The 15,319-nt window shown below is 57.5% G+C and overlaps 1 protein-coding gene and 1 long non-coding RNA gene across 2 annotated transcripts in view; both read right to left on the bottom strand.

Annotated features, from left to right (window-relative positions):
- Positions 1-223: 223 nt before the first annotated feature.
- On the bottom strand, positions 224-11,442 carry LOC103605638. Its single transcript, XR_551798.1, has 2 exons — positions 11,363-11,442; positions 224-990 (listed from the first exon to the last, which is right to left on the bottom strand). It is a non-coding gene; the product is annotated as an uncharacterized LOC103605638 (long non-coding RNA).
- Positions 11,443-14,429: 2,987 nt separating this feature from the next.
- Positions 14,430-15,319, bottom strand: part of PWWP2B (PWWP domain containing 2B) — a 2,518-nt gene continuing 1,628 nt past the window's right edge. Inside the window, exon 2 of the mRNA XM_008590263.1 lies at positions 14,430-15,319. Coding sequence (XP_008588485.1) covers positions 14,444-15,319 — 876 coding nt within the window. The 3' untranslated portion in view covers positions 14,430-14,443.

The following is a 15,319-nucleotide window of genomic DNA, read 5'->3' as shown; positions in this document are numbered from 1 at the left end:
CCTTCTGCAGGGACATCGCCTCCACCCAAGAAGTCCAAGCACCACCCAGACATCAGGAGGGTGGTCACGAGGCTGGGAGACTCCCAGTGACAGTGAGGCCACGGTGGGAACGCCACTTTAACCGTCCCACAGTGTCGCCAGAGAGACTGAGGCTGCACGACGGGCTCGACGGGAAGAAGCCATGCATGTCACAGGCGCCACGTGGGATCGAGCCACACAGACCTCTGTCTATTCCTCTTTATTGTTAAACAAAGAAGAGAGGAAGGTTAACTTTCCATTTTTCCTTTTCTTTCTTTTTTTCTTTTTGGTCTTTAAAGTGACAAGAAGGGGAAAGGGAACGCACTCTTACCAACAACAGCCAATTGTTTCCTTTCAACGTCTAAGCTGTTTTCGAAGTGACAGCCCCACCTCCTCCACACAGTACTGGGAACTCGTAGCAGCATCTTGGGGACAAGGTGGCCTGCGGCCGGCGCTGCGTGCCCGGGGGTCACAGGCTCCGGAAGGACACGGAGGGGAGGCGGTGCGGGCGCCTGGCTCTCGAGTGCACAGAGGCCCCGTGCCCAGGCTGAGGACAGCCCATGCGTGCAGCCGGCTTTCTCCAAGGCCTGTGGGGTGGCCATTCCCAGGAGGTGCTCAGAGGCTGGGCACGGCCACCTGCACCTGTGGCCTGGGGACAGCGGGCCCTGCTCCCCACGGATGCCCCGGCCTGGCGGGTGACATGCCTGGCACAGGAAGCAGCAGCAGGGAGCACGTCACTGAGCGCCCAAGAATGCTGAAGTCTGAGGCGCGGAAATAAATACACTCAGCCGGGAGGAGCCACCGTGCTCCAGGCTGGCCCCTCCCTGGACACACCTGCTCCTCTCTGCTGGCCTCGCACAGGCTGCCACGGTGCGGTCTGTGTCTGCACGCAGCCGGCTGGAAGGCATGTGGGGTCCCTGGGACGGAAGTCAGAAGCTCCAGGACAGCAGCTGTGCCCTCAGCGTTGATGACCTTGGGGAAGCAGACAGGAGCAGAGGTTACTTTGGGGTCAGGTGCTGGGGTACAGGCCCTCAGGACCAAGCACCAGGCCAGAGGACCCACTGGGGGTCTTCTAAACCATCTCCGCCAGGCTCTTTGGCTCACTGGAGACCCCTATGGCCCCCCATATCCCCCCAGCTCTCACCAGCCCTGCCACGTCCACGAGCCCCACCTCCCTTGGCCATGCCTGGAGGACAGAGGAGGGTCTTTGATGGCTCAGGGACCCTGACCTCGGGATTCACCCTGAAGCCCATCAGTCCACCAGACTGGACACAGGGGTGCTGTTCTGGATCCTTCTGTCCGCTCATGGCTGAGGGAGCTCACAGCCATGCTTGTGCCTGGGGCACAGAGACCCAGAGTGTGACTGTCAGTCTGGGGGCCCTCACTATGCACTAACACCCCCTGGGAAAGACACACCCCTCAACGACTGAGCCTGGGGAGGAGCCCTGAGTGCCCCACCCACCAGGGTGCAGGAGGATGGACCCTGAGAGAAACTCCTGTCTCATGCTGCTGGGAGCCCCAGGTGTCAGCCCTGCCCCTGACACGCCCCCACCTCCCACTCAACCACCCACACAGGTCTCTGATGGCCACCCCTGGCGGACAGACGGCTGGGGGGACAGAGGTCACCTCAGCCCAGGGTCCCAACCCCATCCCCTAAAGAGAGCAGTTGTGCTTTCAGGGAAAGGAGCCCGCCTGACTGCAACAAGCCAAGAAAAATGTGGTCTCCCCAGAACTCTCCCTGCCAGTGGGCCAAGCGGGCGGGTGCAGCACTCCACGCCGGGAAGAGTGGGAGGGGGCAGGGAGCCTGGCAGACAGCAGACGGGAAGGCAGAGCCCAGGGCTTTGGCAGCTACCCAAGGAGGAGCTGCGGATGCACACTGAAGACCCCCCCACACCTGGCTACTCCTCTCAGCAGGGGGGGTCCCTGCCTGTGACCTGCTCCGACCAACAGTGCAGAACTGATGCTTTTGGCCCTGCCCCTAAAGCAGCTGCAGCTTCTGATTTTGCACTCTTGGAAGCCCTGAGCTGCCACACAAGAAATCCCAGTGCCCTGAGACCACCATGCTGTGAGGAAGCCCAGCCAGCACACGGAGGGCCCTGGAGGTGGTGAGTGTGCACGAGAAAGAGTGTGTGTGTGTGTTTATGTATGTGTGGTGTGCGTGTGTGTGTATGTGTGGGAGTGTGTGTGTGTATGTGTGGGAGTGTATGTGCTTGTGTGAGTGTGTGCACGTACATGTGTGTGTGCACATGAGCGCGTGTCTGAATGTATGTGTGTGAGTGCATGTGTGTATGTATGAGTACATGTGCACGTGTGAGCACATGTGTGTACATGTGAGTGTATGTATGTGTGGTGTGTATATGTGAGACTAAGTGTGTGCATGTGTATGTATGCATGTGAGTGTGTGCGTGTGTATGTTTATGTTCATGTATGAGTGTGATGTGTGTGTGTGCATACAGGTATGTGTGTTTATGTGTGTGAGTGTGTGTATGAGTACATGTATGTGATTATGTGTGTGTGTGTGTGTGTGTGTGTGCATGTAGGTAGAAGTGTCTGCATGTGTGTGTCGGGGTATCCTGGCCGAGGCGGGGGGCCTGTGAGCAGTCACCTTGGACGCTGCAGCCCAGCCAGCACCACTGTGCAGTGAACACACAGAATTGTGAGGAATAACCAGTCGGCACTGTTTTAAGCTGCTACGTTTGCAGAAGTCTGTTAACAACAGAAAACTGAAACAGACATCTAAGGTCTGAAGGCAGCAGGAGAGGCCGGGATGGCAGGGTGACAGGACCGTAAAAACGGAGCCGTCAGAACATGAGCAACCACACAGAGAACCGAGAGCTGGACAGAAATGAGACACGCTCACAATTGTCCACACGAGCAGGCTGCAGTCATCGACACAAACACCGAGTCTTGATTTAGCCAAACGTTATGTTCGTGTGTACGGGGGTAGGGACTGTAAGACTGCAAAACCTTCACTTCCATACATAATGTCTAAATTGAAAAACAGAAACAGCAGGACAAGTACATCATTTAGAAATATGGAGATAAATTGTTTTCATTATACACTTTATATTCCTAGTGGACTTTAGACATTTGAACATATATAACGTTGATACAAATAAAACTAAATGAAAAGACATTATGTTCATGAACATCTTGCTGTAACGTGAAATAACAATCGAGGCCTTTTCCCACGGACATCTAATACCATGCAGGAGGTGGGGAGGTCTTCACAGGGACACCCAGCATCTACCCCCCGAGCAGCTGCCACCGAGCTCCCCCACACCGGCCCCACGCCATGGGGGTCAGACACCCCCAGGCCAGCCTGTTCGGCACCACAGCCGCTAGGGGGACAGGTCGGATGCCCTGGACCCCCTGGTGCCCTCCCTCCAGGGAGACAGAGGCCACACAGGGATGGAGTGCAAATCCAAAGCCATCTCTGCAGATGAGGATGAGCCTGGCCCCAGATGGAGATGCCAGCCTGCCCAGACCTCTCCACACGAGGCCGCACCGGCCACCAGACAGCAAGACAGGGGGTGGACAGTGGTGACAGCACCTGTCAGCCTCCTTGGGGGGCTCAGAAAAGACGGGGCAGGAGGGGTCAGGAAAACCCAAGGACATTTCCTCTGCCTGCAGGCTCAGCACAGCGACTCTGCAGTCTGCAAGCAGTGACGTCACCAAGCACCAGCCGCACCAGAAGGTGGGGAAGGAAGAGGTGCCTGGCCCTCCTCTGTGTGAACAGGGCAAGACCCCAAAGACCAGAAAGGCCCACAGCAGCGACGGCAGCAAAATGAACCACAAACTCAGGGTCAGACCCTCGCCTGGGGACAGTCACGCTTGGGCCTCCCAGGCTTGGGATCGGAGGTGTACGATGGAAGACCTCCTGGTGGTGCATAGCAGCCTGACTTTGGGGTGAGCTGGGCAATCCCCACTTCCTGGCCCTCATGCCTCCCTGCTGCCCTGGGAGCTCAGTCATATCATACTCGCCCAGAGCAGAACCCGACCCCACACCCCATCCAAGGAAGCAGCCCCAGCACCAGATAACGTGGCTGGAGCTCTGGCACCACATGCTCTCAGTGGTCTCTGGAAGGACCCACGCTGGAGGCGTGATGTGCACAGGGGACCAGACCAAATATGATGCCATGGGAAAGACCTCGCTAGGGCATCCACCAAGGAGGCCCAGGTAACCCCAGGAGACTGGTTTCAGGCAACACTCCCTGCAAAGGGTGAGCCACTGGAGGTGGGACAGTGTCACAGAGCCCCCCACCAGGCCACCTCTGGGTCTCTCAGGACATGAGTCAGTGTGCCCTTCTGTGGGTCACTGCAGGGCTGGGGGTGGTGCCTGGTGCCCATCCTCCCACTCTCAGGAACCTGGGCTGGGCAAACACTGGGCTCCAGGAAATGCTGGGCATGTCTTTGTTGGTGTCATCGTTTCCTGGGACACTGCTTGCTATCTGCAAAGAAAGAAGGCCAAAACCACACAACAAAGCCCTGGACCTTGTTCCCATGTCCCCAGCTACTTGCCCAAATGGACCGTGTGACCCACCAAACACCAGCCCCAGACTCCAGCCCTTGGGCACGAACTGTTTAGAAGCTGTGGGTTGTCTTCCCTGTGCGGGTGCCCCCAGAACAGGGGTGGTCACCTGACCCTGGGTCAGCGCTGTCGGTCAGCGCTGTCCGTGATGGCTGTGAGACCCTTCCACACCCTCTCCATGTCCCCAAGGAGAGGCAAAGTGGGGGGGTCTCAGGGACACCGAGAGCCCATGGTGCACCTGGTGAGTGGAAGACAGGCACCAGCCAGGTGTCTGGCTGCACAGAAGGTGGGGACCATGTGAGGGCAGCACTGACCACAGCCTTGGTGGTCAGAGGAGGGGAGGTCAGGGGGTGCTTCAGGGAAAGGTGTGTGGACAGGGTTGTGGCCACTTGGCCTGGGCCCACTGTTGCGGGGCGTTGTTCTTGAAATAAGAGCACGGTTTTTTTACTGTAAGGCTAACACGAGCTAGACTGAACTTCCACCCACTCCATAGGACAGCCTGGCCTGGCGTTGAGGACGTTCTTGTCCAGTAGTGCCCTGCACAGTCTGCCTGCTCTGTGGGGTGCTGAGGGGCTCTCAGGGACAGAAGCAGCCAGCCGGGACCCTCCCATGCTCAGCTTTAACCCTCTCTCCACTGCCCTCATGGGCCAATCTCAGCAGGGACACGTGTCTTGTGCCCGGCTGCAGCTACTCCCCCGCTGTCCCCTCGGCAGCTGTGGGCTGGAGGCTTCCCACCCCAGCGCTGCACCACCCTACATCGCAGACAACGGCAGCGTGGCCCAGAGGTTCTGGACCCTCCCAGAGGCCAGCAGGGAAGCAAACCCAGCTTGGCCCCTTTGTTAGTGTCCCGGGGCAGCCGGAACAAAGGACCACAGAGTGGGGGCTCCAACCACACACGTTTACTCCCCACAGTCCCGGAGGCTAGAGATCTGAAATCAAGGTGTCACAGGGCCGAGAAGGATCCTTCCTCCCGGTGTCCAGGCATTCCCTGGCTGTGAACACATCACTCCGATTTCTGCCTCTGTCTCACACAGCCTCAGCCTGTGTCTCTCCAGGTCTAAATGTCCCTCTTCTTATAAATACCTCAGTCCCTGGATTAGGGCCCACCCTGATCCACTATGACCTCATCTTAACTCGATCACATTTGCAGAGATTCCCAAATAAGGTCACATGCACAGGTGCTGGGGTGAGGACCTGAACATGTATTTTGGAGGGACACAATTCAACCCACTACACCCCCCAAGACGGAGCAATGGGGACCCGGCAGGCAGTCCCGGCCCGGGGCCCCTGGCAGCATCACATACTCTGGCAGCCACGGCACATACATGCTCTTGTGTGCCTGAGTGTGCGTGTTGATGTGTGCACATATGTGGGTGCAAATGTATGTACAGAGCATGGGATGTGTTCACACGTGTACAGGTGCACACATGTGCATAAGGGCATGTCCGTGTGTGCATGTGTGTCTGTGCACACACTCAGCAACAGTGAAAAGTTAGGGATCCTCGGAACTGACCTTGGTTCCCCATTGGCCCACGGGCAAGTGAAATCAGAGGACGCACTAAACTCACCCAGAGGCCATCTGCCCTGAGAAGTTCATGGGGTGTCCATGTGGTCTGAAGGGGTGACTGCATCTCACAGCCCCACTGAGCCCAGGTGGTTCATAGGGACCCTGCTGACATGGCGCTGGCCCAACGCCACCTTTGGACCAGCCCGGAGCACCAACAGTGACTCTCAGCCAAAGACCCCAGCTTCAAAACTGCAGCCTCACTTTCTCACCTGGCAAGAACTTCCTCCTGTCCAGCAGATTCCGGGTGGTGGGAGGGACTATCTCCCATGAGAAATGTTGGCCAGGATAAGGGCCAGTCACATGAGCCTACTCCTGCATGTGCCATTGTCCACTTCTCAGGAGGGGAGGCAGGTGTGACAGCCCAGGCTGGTCCACCCCCACCCCACAGGCTGAGAAACATCCAGGCTGGACACACCATCCACCCCAGGCAGGGTGTCCTGTCCCAGAATCCCAGGCAGCCCCATCTCCGCATCCCTTGACTGCCAGGGCGTCCCTCTCAGTCCTGCACAAGTCACCAGGGGCCACAAGTGAGGTCTGGGCAGGAGGGGGTCATCTGGGGGGTTCTGCACAAGCCATGACAGGTGCAGCCAGCACAGGCAGGGCAGCAGCCACACCGAGAACTGCACGTGCCGCCTTCCGAGTGAGTGTTTTAGGGCATGAAGGGCTCAGACCAGAGGCAAGCACGCTTCACTGAAAGAAACACATAGCCCAGGAGATAATTAGAACTGTCCAAGTCCTCTCCATCAACACCACCACGACCTTCGGAAATGTCTTCAGGCATCCGTCAGCCCATTCTCATTAGCAAAATGCACAACAGGCCTTGAGAGCGGACGCCCAGGCCAGGCCCCTCCCGCCCCCTCCATCAACACCACCACGACCTTCGGAAATGTCTTCAGGCATCCGTCAGCCCATTCTCATTTAGCAAAATGCACAACAGGCCTTGAGAGCGGACGCCCAGGCCAGGCCCCTCCCGCCCTGCACAACAGTGGCCTTCACAGAAGCCTTCCCTCTCCCGGCAGTAGAAACACTGATTCAAGTGACCTGCGCAGGGCTGGCTGCTACTCAGCGTCCGTCCTGCCTGCCTGTCGACGAAGCCGGCTGGCCCGGCCTCCACAAGGCCCATGCCCACCCAGCTCGGCTGCTCCAGGTTGCTGAGACCTGCAGGACACCAGGTGCACTTAGAAACCTAGGGGCCCAGAGCCTTGCCTGCCCCAGAGCCCTGCCTGCCCCAGAGCCCTACCTGCCCTGGAGCCCTTGGCTTCACCTGGACCCAGGGTCAGGGTCTCAGACCCACCCAGTGCTTTCCTTCCCGCTGTCACTGGGGCTGCAGGTCATGGGCAATGCCCTGCCCTGATCATGCCTTCTCCATAGCCAAGAAAGGGGTAGCTCACACCTTCCGATGACGCCTGTCACAGAAAAGACAGGAACAAGCCCACGTCCTCCAAGGGCTCTGGGTGTGTCCACAGCTCTGAGCACTGTGAGGAGGAGCCGGTCTCTGTGGACAGCCACGATCCAGCTCCATGGGATCAGACGAACAGCGAGACACAGGGCTGGGACACTCACGTGTCTGCTTATGATGAGACACAGGACATGCCACCTGACAGCGCAGACATGCAGCAGAGAAGGTCAGCAGGGGAGACCACAAGGGGAGCCAGACCGGAGCCAGGGAGATGCTCGTAGAATTACAAAGCACAATTAGCTTTTAAAAAACCTGAGCCCATGGCGCACTGTGCGGTGCTGGGAGCACAGCAGCGCCCGCCGTGGGTTCGGATCCTATATAGGGATGACCGGTGCACTCACAGCGCTCACTGGCTGAGCACGGTGCGGCCGGTCTCAAAAAGGACAATAAATAAATAAATAAATAAATAAATAAATAAATAAATAAATAAATAAATAAATAAATAAATAAATAAATAAATAAATAAATAAATAAATAAATAAATAAATAAATAAATAAATAAATAAATAAATAAATAAATAAATAAATAAATAAATAAATAAATAAATAAATAAATAAATAAATAAATAAATAAATAAATAAATAAATAAATAAATAAATAAATAAATAAATAAATAAATAAATAAATAAATAAATAAATAAATAAATAAATAAATAAATAAATAAATAAATAAATAAATAAATAAATAAATAAATAAATAAATAAATAAATAAATAAATAAATAAATAAATAAATAAATAAATAAATAAATAAATAAATAAATAAATAAATAATATAAAAAACCTGGGAACCTCTAAAGGTGGGAAGCAAAATGAAACAAACAAGCCTAATGTCCTGAGGTCACGAGTTAACCACAGAGAGAAGCATCTCAGTGACTGTGAAACACGGGAATTTCACATGTACCCTGAAGGGCCACATCCCGGGGACAAAGGAAGATTTCCCTGCTGAAACTACTGACACTACTATATTATATTATATTATATTAGAATGTAATAGTGTTATATATGTTATTAAAAGTAATATAGGACATATTTTATGTATATTAAATATTTGCTATATATGTGTTAAATATTTGATATTATACGTGTTAACTTTTACATATATAAAATTAATAATTATGTTAATATAATTAAAAGCCAAGATTTTTGTCATAAGAGAAAAGGTGATTCCTAGCTCTGTCCACTAAAAACACTAAGAAACATCTTAGAAACAACAGCAAACCCAGGAGCACCCCAGCCCCAGGCCATGTCCCTCCAGGGCGAACCAGGGCTCCCTGGGAAGGAGCTGACCCCAGGACAGGGCTAGAAAATGTATAAAGTGAGCCCAGAGTAACGTGTGCCACAGGAAGCCAGGCCGCGTCAAAAGCTCAGAATCCACTTGAGCAACTGCCTGAAGATGGGACCAGGTGAGCAACAAAAGAATCACCTTTGCGGGATTGAAACTGTGCTCACAAACACACGAGTTTTCATGAGACACAGAGACATGCGTGCACTCAGGATAGAATCGCGGGTTGCTCTGGAAGGATCTAGGCCAGCGCGGGCATGGCCCCCATTCTGGGATAACCCGAGCCCACGGGGAGGGTGACCTCAAGTCACATTGCAGACACTGAAGGCTGGTGAGAGAGGATCTCTGGAAGAACAGTGCTCAGTCCTCTACACTCCCTTATCAAGCAGTGAGTGACAGACAAAATCACAGAAAGCTCTGGGTGAACTTGATAGGGAACAGATGAGACCCATGCACCCCAAAACCACTGATGACCCTGGCGTTGCCACAAGAGGGCCGCCTCCCAAAGGGCAGGAGCCACATGGCCCTGAGGAGGGGTCCTGCTGAGGAGGCAAGCCTGGGGCCCACGGTCGGCGCCCTGCCCATCTGCTCTCGGACCCTCTGACTCTGGGTCAGGGGCCCGGTCCATGGGTGCCGATGCCCGGTGGGGTCAGGAGCGAGCATCTGGAGCTGGTGGTGGAGCACACCCCCATGACATTAGGCGTCCCTGGAGGCAGGGGCAGCACTGGCCTCGAGGCACAGCCAGGCGGGGGCATCCCCAGCCCTCCCCACCCTGCTGGGAGAAGGCCCCACTCCCCAGGCGCCCCTACCCCTGCACGCCCTGCCCCTGCCATGGGCACCCACCTCGAAGCTCAAGTCGCTGTCCCAGAGGAGGCAGCGGGGACGGGCTGAGGGGGCCAGGAGGTGGGACAGGCCTGAGCCCCCGCAGCAGGCTCAGAATTATAGGCTTGAGTTTCCTTCTGGAACAAAATAATTGCAGCCTTCACAGAAGACCGGTGTCCCTGAAAGCAGCGCGGGAAGCCAGATGAAAAGATGGGCCCCAGCAGCGGCGGCCGCTTGTACTTAGAGTCGGAAGAGAGAGGAAAGCTGGCTCAGGGCATGTGCCCGACCGGTGTCCCTGAAAGCAGCGCGGGAAGCCAGATGAAAAGATGGGCCCCAGCAGCGGCGGCTGCTTGTACTTAGAGTCGGAAGAGAGAGGAAAGCTGGCTCAGGGCATGTGCCCGGCTCGAGGGAACTGTTTAAAGGAAAACAGAAGCAAGCAAAGCCGAAACCCGGCGACACACTGGGATGATTGCATCCCGGAGCGCCAGTGAGTGCCACATGTACACCAAGTCCCTGTCCGGCTAACACGCCGTCACCTGCAGCACTGAACGGTTTCCTGACTGACACCTGTACTTTCCCAGGAGAAATCAACAGCGTGAAGCTGAATGCTGGACGTGGACCGTAGTGCTCCCAGGACCGACTGCCCACACACGGCCTTCCAGTCCCCACAGCAGATCCTTCTGGAACAATGGGTCTCTCCATCACGGCACAAACCAACAGGCTCGGGTCCCATGAGCATCCCCTACCCTGGCCCAAGGCAGGTGCTGCTGCAGAACTCGTTGCGGCCGCCGGTGCCGTGGGCTGATGTCCACCTGCTACCCAGCTGAGCCCGGCCCTGAGCCTGGTCTGGCCTCTGTCTAACAAGAGCCCGTGGGGAATGCCGAATGGGTGGGAGGATGTGGTGAGGGAACGGCACCCCGAAGACATCGGGTCCCGATCCCGGCAGCCTGGGAACCTCTCCTATGGCGGCGTTCTACAGATATGGTCACCTGGAGCATTTCGAGGTGAGTCCATTATCCTGAATTATCCCGGCGGGCCCGGAATGCCATCACGGGCACATATAAAAGAGGCAGAGGGGGACTCCACACTGGAGAAGAGGAGGAGCCCTGCGACCGCAGAGGCAGAGACAGGGGTGCTGTGGCCACGGCGCAGGATCGCCTGCAGCCTGCAGAGCGAGTGTGGCCTGCCACACCTCAGGGTCAGACTTTTGATGTCAGAGACGAGAATGTCTGTTGTTTCTAGCTCCCAGTTTGTGGTGGTTTGTTCCATGGGGTCCCCCCTTCCCGCACTCTCCCCACAGCAATGTCCTCACCCCGAGGCCATCTCCAAGGCCAGATCCAGGCCCCCAGCCCCCATGTGCCTCCGAGCTCTGAGCGCTGGACCCCGAGATGCTCCAGTGAGCCTCGGGGACCCTGATACCAGCGACCTGGAGCCCTAGGGTGGCACAGCCCCCAGCCACAACCCCAGCCCTCCCAGCGGGGGTAATTTCAACACAAACACGATCACCTCATTTGTCTGCTCACAGTTCCCCAAGGGCATCCTTGACCTCGGACAAGGCCAGCGTCTATGCCTTGGCCTCCCGCCTACCTACCCTGGCCCCGGCAACGGGCCCTGCTACTCCTTCCGCCTGGCATGCTCACAGCACCCCCAGCCCAGCCCATCAGCTCCTGATCAGCTCACCATTCAGATCTTGGCTCATGTCACCTCCTCCAGGAAGCCTTCCCGGATCCCAGTCCAGGTCAGGTTTCTGGCCGCAAGCTCTGCTTCCAGGCCCTCTTCCCTTCCTCCTCAGCATGCTCCTGTGTGTGATTACACACTAATTCGGGGACTGTGATTCACGGCCTTCTACCCAGCCCACCAGGGTGAGGGCCTGCGATTAGCTGTTAGCTGAAGCATCTGGTCGCCTCTCAGGCACAGCTGGTCTGGGAGAGAGTGGGGTGTGGACAGGGCCCTGTGCTCTCTGGAAGTCCCATTCCTGTCTGTAACACAAAGCCTAGCCTGTCTGCTCCTGCAGGGCCCCCGGGTAGCAAGTGGGCAGGAGAAGGGAGCCTGCCCCATCCAGGCAGGACGTGACCCCTGTCACACCAGTGCCTGGGACTGCAGGGACTGCTCCCAAGCACAGTCACCCCCTCATGCTCTCCTCCCTGAGGGGTGCCTGTGAGTGTGGGAGGAACCCCTAGGCAAAAAGTCTCTCCTGCCAAGCAGACTGTGCAGTGGTCACCTCCAAAGGCACCTGCTGGCAGGTCATACACAAGCCACTGGAGCTGCCACAGCTGCCCACAGCATGGCGAGCACTTCCCGGGAGCACCACTCACTGTGAGGCAAGTGCTGTTGTCACCCCCATGACAGATGAAGAAACTGAGGCTCAGAGACGTCAGCTTGCTGAGGTCACTGCCCCACCTGACCGGCTAGGACACAGTCACACAGCTTCTGTCCCTGATTCCAGAGGGGCACCAAGCCCGCCACACAGGGGCCACCACATGACCCTGCTGAGGGCCATGCATCTGCCACTCCTGCCCTGCCAGCCGCCGCCTCTCACCGACGCCCTACCACCAGGCCCCAGCCCGGCTTGGCGCCTCATGCTCTGCAGAGTGCTCACCCCGAGCTCACCTCTCAGCTGAGCTTCCAGCCACCTGACAAGCAGGGGTGAGGGTGTTTCAGGAACAAGATGCTGAGCCCGATGTCCCTGGACGGGAGCAGAGCCCACCATGCCCACAGTGATCACCTCTGAAACGTGCCATGGGCTCCAGGGGCTGCTGGCACAGCCACAGCCATCCTTGGCAGCCAGTGAGCAGGGACCTGGGGGACCACCTTCCCCAGCTGGTCCACTGCCCGAGCTCCAGGCCCCCTTGCCAGCCCCCTTCCAGGAGGTACCCCTCACTGACCCTGGGTACGCCCAATGCCTCCCACCTTCCCAATGGGGTTGGTCAGGTCCCTCTTCCCCAGTAAAAACAGGTCCCCCAGTTCCCCTCCAGAGAGCAGGTAGAGGGGTGCTGCTGACACTTCAAAGCAAATCTGTCCACCCAGAGACCACCAACCCCACACAGAGCAGGAGACCCCAGGCCCAAGGACGCCAGCTCTGATCATGTAGGGGCACCTAGTTAGCGTGGACCTTGGCTCATAGTCCTTAATCTTTGGAAATAAAAACCTAAAAGCCAGGCAGGCAAATGCCACCACTTTGTGCTTTGGCACTGCTGTTGGGGACTGCGAGGCTGTCACGGCACAGCCCCAGGGGCCAGAAGTGGCCTGTTTGTATGCACAGGCCCCCCGGTGGCAGGCAAACCTGTTGGGTGAGATTTTTCCTCCACTTCTGGATAAACAAAGCCAGCCCGGAGCCTATGAGGCTGCCTTCTCCCCCAGCTTGGGGCTCCGTGCCAGCCAGGCCTTGGGCTTGCACCTCCCCAGAGCCGCCAGTGTCATTGGGCTGAGGCTGTGTGGTGGTCACTGTGCCCAGAACCACTGTGACCAGGCACGAAGGTCACAGGCAGGTGGGGGGGAAGCCCTGCTTCTGTCCGCTGCATATAGCCATCATCCCCTGAACGTCAGTGGCCACAGGGATGGCCATTAGGCCATGGAGCCAGGAAGAAAAGCAAAGAGAGCCACAGGCTGCCCCCCAGGAGAGGGCCCCACAGCCTGCCCAGGACCAGCCAGGGGAGGCGGGAAAGGGGAGTCCTCCCTGAGAGTCACTTCCAGGGCAAATGACCCCACTGGACACACCCAGCACCCAGAGCTGGGTGGTGGCCATCAGATGAGGCCATGGCCGACGACAGGGTCAGGGCAGGCTGCAGCCCTCAGCACATTCCAGACACCCACAAGGAGACCACAGACATACCATGGGGCGGTGCCCCCCAGCCCCACCTGGCAACACCCTCACCTCCGTGCAGTGCAACGGCCCCAGCCACAGAGGCTCCACGTAAGGCCTGGCTGGAGATTCTACAAAGTTCTCCTGGGGAGAGGGAGTGAGAGACACCATCCCCAGAACAGGCTCCAGAGCCACCTCCCAGACCTGGAGCACCTGGCCACCGCAGGTAGCCAGTCCAGGACCCGCTGCGCCAGCCGAGTGCAGAGTCCACACCGGCACTGGGAGGAAGAATTGGGGTGCTGAGAGGAAGGGGCAGAGCCCTGGGGGGCTGAGGTGAGGGCCTTTATCTGGCGACAGGAAGCCCACCTGGGCCTCCCCTCTTGCCAGTCAAGATCCTGGGTGGCACACCAGTGAGCAGGGGTGGTGGGACAGGGGAAGGTTCCACTCCCCAGAGTTGCAGAAGACAAGGCCCCACCCTGGACGCTGCCCTCCTGAGGGTCTGTCAGCACGTAGCCCTCTCTCCAAAAACGCAATAAAGCCTTTCACGTCACTTCCTTTGCAAAATGGCTGCAAAGCACACGCTAGCTCCGTGTTTTGACAACGGGCCTACTTCTAACGCGCCTCTTGTGTAAATTGCAAAGCTCGCGTGACATCACCGATGAGGATGACCCTTTTCCAGACGGCCCCTTCGGAGCAGCGAGCTGGATGGCTGGAGCCCTGCATGCCCGAGCTGAGGGCTGGCGATGGTTGGTGCCCTGCGTGCCCGAGCTGAGGGCTGGTGATGGCTGGAGCCCTGCGTGCCCGAGCTGAGGGCTGGCCTGCACCCCCCAACCCACGCGCCCCTGGGCCTCGGGCTGGAGCAGGGGGCAGTCTGGACATGGACGCAGCTCAGGACAGCTCAGGACGGCTCGGGGAGGAAGCCATCCCGCTGGGACACTCACCTGATCAGGGAACCAAAGTTACGTTTCGAACTGGGTTAAGAGCTCCCTTATTTCTGGGGCCACGTGTCGTGCGGCGTGTGCCGCCTCCGTTATAGCTTTCCGGTACATCCCCTTCTTCTTACGGTTAAATCTCAGTTTGAAAAATTCAGAGAAAGGGGACAGTTTTGAAAGAGACAAGAACGACGTAGTTGGAGAGCCAAACCACGAGACTTTCGCTTCTTGCCAAGACGGCTCTCCATCCTCCTTCTGGCCGAGGCTGATGTCAAGGACACGTGCCGGCCACCAGGGGAAGCCATGGATCTTACCCCACACGATGTCCCCCACGGCCACGGTCCGTCCGTCTTCAGTAACGCACTTAGAGACGCTCTGCGTGTGCAGCCTGACCGTGAGGGGCGGGACTGTCTGGCGAGCGTCCCTGGACGAGGAAGGCACCGAGGCACCATCACCGGATGAGAGGTCCCCCGTGTCTGGGGACGTCACCTCCGAGCTGGACGATTTGGACTCATCCAGGCTGTCGCTGCTGCAGACTGACTCGCTGGTGCAATCTGCTCCCCTCTTAGGGCAGCTGACAAGGAAAGCCAAGCCGTCACGTCCCTGGTTACCCTGGGGACACCTCTCGACGTCATCGTCCTCACCAGAACTTCCGGAAGACAAGTCGGCCAGCCCGTGGGCAGCGCTGTGGGCAGACAGGGTGGGCGCGCCGGCCCGGGTGCCCCGGCGACAGCCGTTCAGCGACTCCACCAGCTCCGCCCGGTACAGGGGCTCGTGCGCGCCGCCCCCCAGGTGGTGGGGCTTCAGGCGGATCTTGGGGGGCGGCGGGTTGGAGCCGGGAGGCAGGGGCCGCGTCAGCTTCAGCTTGGGGATGGAGGCTGGGGGCCCGCCGGGCGGCGCCGC

This window comes from Galeopterus variegatus, unplaced genomic scaffold (assembly GCF_000696425.1).
Source record: "Galeopterus variegatus unplaced genomic scaffold, G_variegatus-3.0.2 Scaffold5948, whole genome shotgun sequence".
Lineage (NCBI taxonomy): Eukaryota > Metazoa > Chordata > Mammalia > Dermoptera > Cynocephalidae > Galeopterus > Galeopterus variegatus.
Note: the sequence above shows the minus strand (reverse complement) of the source record. Positions and strands in the feature narration are given on the sequence as shown.